Raw genomic sequence first — 4,091 nt, forward strand, 5'->3', positions numbered from 1 at the left:
AAAATAATAAAAAAATTAAAAAACAGCCGACAAAAGTTTTAAAAGTAGAGCTATAAAGTTTGTGGGGAGACGGTCGTCTGCCGTCTCCCCACAAACTTTTTAGAATAAATTAAAAAATAATAATAATATTAAATTAATTATATACTTCAGAAACGTAAGTCAAATACTGAATTCTTATCCGTCTGTAATAGAAGTAAAAAAGAAAAAAAAAGAAGAAAAAATTTATATAGGGAAGCAGAGGAAAAATCGATATCGGAATCGGAACTGCAGTCTCCTCTATATATACGTCTTGCCATCTCTGTTAAGCTCGGTAATAGAAAGATGACGAAAACTTGGTCTAAGACGAAATTGAAAATGATTTTTGGATGGATTGTTATCCTTTACGTTTTATGCTATCGTCCAGTTTTGGGATGGACCACATTCGATCATCCTAAGATGCACAGTTGGGATTTCGAATTCGATGAAGCTGAGGAAGAGAAGGTAATGGTGCCTAATACAGCATTTGGGGGGTCAACAACTGATAAATTTCCTTTAATTTCGTTATTTTTTATAAACATTTATATAGTTTTGTTGCTTATAAGTATACTATAATTAAATCTTTGCAAGTTTTAAAGTTTTTTTCTTTGAGGATTTTTCAATGTTATAAGATTATACATGTAGATTATAAGATGATGTAGAGAAGATTATATATGCATGATGTTATTCTAGCTTATAAATATGTTATGATCTTGTGAGTGAGTTGTTATGCAATTATCCAAATGTTTGTAAATATTTCCGATGGCCCAATTTTGCATTTTAAATTTGTATTGGACTCGAAAGTGGATGACGTTCTTTTGCCTTACGGGATGTTTGTCCTTTAATTTCGTATACTTAAACTTTAATACTTCGTCCGGTTAAATTTTATACCAAGTTGACTTTGAAAAGGCTTTGGCTTTCTGCATTTATATTGATATTTGATTATTAAGTAGATAAAACTTAGATAAATAGATTATTATCAGAAAAATATTTACAAGAAGTTGTCATTAAATTTGTTTATGGTATACTACTATGTGATTTGACATGTTTAACATGGTAAGTTATAAATTGAATTTATATGCAAGAGGAAACTTCTGAAATTTACATTGATGAGCTCTTAAAAGATGTTTTAATGCTGTTCGGAGTTTAGATTATGTGATTAAAAGGGTTAATAGCTCTCAATTTAGCACATGGTTAAACAATGAATATATTCATTATATAATTTTTTTATTACATTATAGAAAGGCTTGTTTCCAATAACTCCATTACATTTCTATTATTCTCCTGCATATAAATTTGGAAGGAAACTGGAGTTATTGTCTTCTTATATGCAAGGTGTACGAAACTGTTTTAAATCTTGAAATATTGTATGATATTACAAGAAAATTAAGCATATTCTTCTAATAATGAAATAATATGTAATATTTTACACAGTGCTTCTTAGTCTTTATATAATGAATTACTAAGTAAAAGTTTTATTGGCAATAATTACCATCTACTTAATGTTATAATTAAAACTTAATTTTATATAGAAGTGTAACTTTGATCTAGTTCAAAATTTTGCTTTTATTATACAGTAGCTTTAATAATGTAGAATTTTGATATAGCAAGTTAATTAATTTTTTTAAAATTGCGTTGCAGAGTTTTTAAATATGATTTTAATAATAATCTTCAATTAAAGAATCCATTTGTAAATTTTCTCATTAAGTAAACTAATTTTTAATTCCATTCCATTAAAGATCGTCAACCCTATTTAGATGGAAATATCTTATTAGAAAGGAAATTGGAAAATTTTTATTTTCTAAAATTTAATTAGTTTTGTTGTATAGGGTAGTGACCTGGTGATCTAGTCAAATATATGGATGAAATTGTCAGATAAATGAAATATTTAATTAAAAAATATATTGTTTTCTTCTACTAAAAAAAATGTTTTCTTTAAGATTGTGAACAATAAGTTTTGTCAGATCAGATTACCATAATTAAATTTTTATGATTTTTTGTGATATATAATGCAATTGATAGAATTCAAAAATAAAAAGAATTATTTGCTTTTTTCAAATTTTAAGGAAACTAATGAATCAACTGAATCATTCAATGGTTAAATGAAATAAAGACAAAGTTTAAAGTACTTTCTGTTATGTTTCAATTCTATGTCGAAGAAGTAAGAACAGAAAAAAAAAGAGATTGAAAGGTTGGATTGTTGCCAATAATTTGTCTTTAGACTGTCTAAAATGGCTTAAAAAGAGACATTTACACAGGATTGAAATTTTAAATCTAAAATCATATCCAATTTAATGGTTTTCAAATAGATTTTTTTTAATTTAGAGAAAACTGCTGGTTATATTCTTATCTAGTTTGGCTGACTTAATCGTTAACTGCAGAAATATTCATGTTTACAGCCTTAGTAATCGTTAATTTTAAGTACTTTGTTTTCTGGAGTATTTATGAATATTATTACTGTATAGATATTTGAATATTCCATTTGATATCTCATTACTCTGCTTAATTTCAATTCAGAATTCCTCACAGGCAACATTTGTTTTTGGATAATTTTCTTACACATTCCATCCATATTATTTATTCTTTACTTTGCATTAAAAATATATTTCATGAAAATCTTTCTTAATTAAATTAAAAATCATGCAAATTGTGATGACTCTTTTCTGCATATCAATATTGATTTTTCAATTAAGAAAGAAAAATAAAATATTCTGTGAAGATTAAATAAAGTTAATAGTAATGACATCCATTAAATCTTTAACGGGTTTTCTGATATAAGAAGCATTTTTTTCCCCTCTTCTTCTTTTATTAGAAAGTAAAAAATTTTGCAATTGAATATTAATGATTTTGTTCTTTTCATTATTTATATTTTTAGATTTTTCATTTATAATAATGTATTATTATTGAGAAATTTCTTTTAATAAAAATTTCAAAGAATGTTGAACTTCATATATTTGATATGTAGTTTTTACTGCTTTTTAAAAAATAACGATTGTAAAATTATTCAATATAAACTGCTTAAATTTCTTAGATAGCAATTGATGCACCATTCAAAGCAGTAGCTGGCAGTATAAGGCAACTTCTTACTGTCATAACTGATGAGGAAACCATTAATAATATAAATTCCACCAAGTAAAATAGAATAGTAATGGGTTATGTATAAAACATCTTCATAAATGCAATGTTTGAATTATGGATGATGTACTAAGACTCCATTTGTTATTTTTATTATTTCTCATTTTACAACAGTACATTTAGAACAATATATTTCATAGATTAAATATACAAATTTTGTAATTAGTTTTAATGATCATCTATTTCATTTTTAATGTAGATAGATTTATACAATTTATTTTCATTTTATTAATTCAGTTGTTTATCTGATAGGAAAATGTAGATGTGAGCAAAAGCACAAAAGTTTCAGAAGTTTGGACAGAAAGTGAGTATTTTCAAATGTTTTTATTAATTTCTTTAAAACTTTTGCTAGATGTCAGTCACAAGTGTATATAAAATGCACATTTTAAATTTTAATAATGTTCTTTGTATATAATACTTATAAAAACTATAAAATTTTAAAAATATATGTTTATTTTTTGCTATAGTTTTTAAATATAAATTTTATTAAAAAATTATTATATAAATAACTTTGTAACCATAAATAAATATTAATATTTATTTGATTATTTAAGTTGATTTTTATAAAAAGTATTTTATATGGAAGCCAAAAACTTGATAATCTTTTAAAGTAAAAGATTTATTTTCCTTCAATTCAAATAATCAATTTTCTGTGTTTAAAGAAATGACAAAAGTAAAAAAATATTTGCTTTCAGTGGAGTCATTTCTTGACTGAGCATTTAAAATTTAAGATTGAGATATTTTGATATGAAAGGTATTTGTATAGTTAGAAAGAATGCCATTTGCCATTATTGTTATTTTAAGTGACAAATTAATTATTTTTTAAATGTATTAATAAAAAATTTTTGCTAATTAACACAAATGAATCATTTTTGTTTGTTTAATATCAGATTTTTTTTTATTAGTCTAATGAAGATTAAATTATATTATTATAATTTAAT

At 24.1% G+C, this 4,091-nt stretch overlaps 1 protein-coding gene across 3 annotated transcripts in view; it reads left to right on the forward strand.

Annotated features, from left to right (window-relative positions):
* The first annotated feature begins 68 nt into the window (after positions 1-68).
* The window catches only part of LOC111623925 (proteoglycan Cow-like), a 24,804-nt gene continuing 20,781 nt past the window's right edge, over positions 69-4,091 (forward strand). For 2 of the 3 annotated variants that reach the window (XM_023366658.1, XM_023366659.1), the window contains exons 1-2: positions 71-480; positions 3,403-3,454. In XM_023366658.1, coding sequence (XP_023222426.1) covers positions 322-480; positions 3,403-3,454 — 211 coding nt within the window. In that variant the 5' untranslated portion in view covers positions 71-321. Of the gene's footprint in view, positions 481-3,402; positions 3,455-4,091 lie in introns of all 3 variants that reach the window. The other variant, XM_023366660.1, reaches the window with a different exon arrangement.

This window comes from Centruroides sculpturatus, unplaced genomic scaffold, assembly GCF_000671375.1.
Source record: "Centruroides sculpturatus isolate CEXI.00-Female unplaced genomic scaffold, Cexi_2.0 scaffold344, whole genome shotgun sequence".
Taxonomy (NCBI): Eukaryota; Metazoa; Arthropoda; class Arachnida; order Scorpiones; family Buthidae; genus Centruroides; species Centruroides sculpturatus.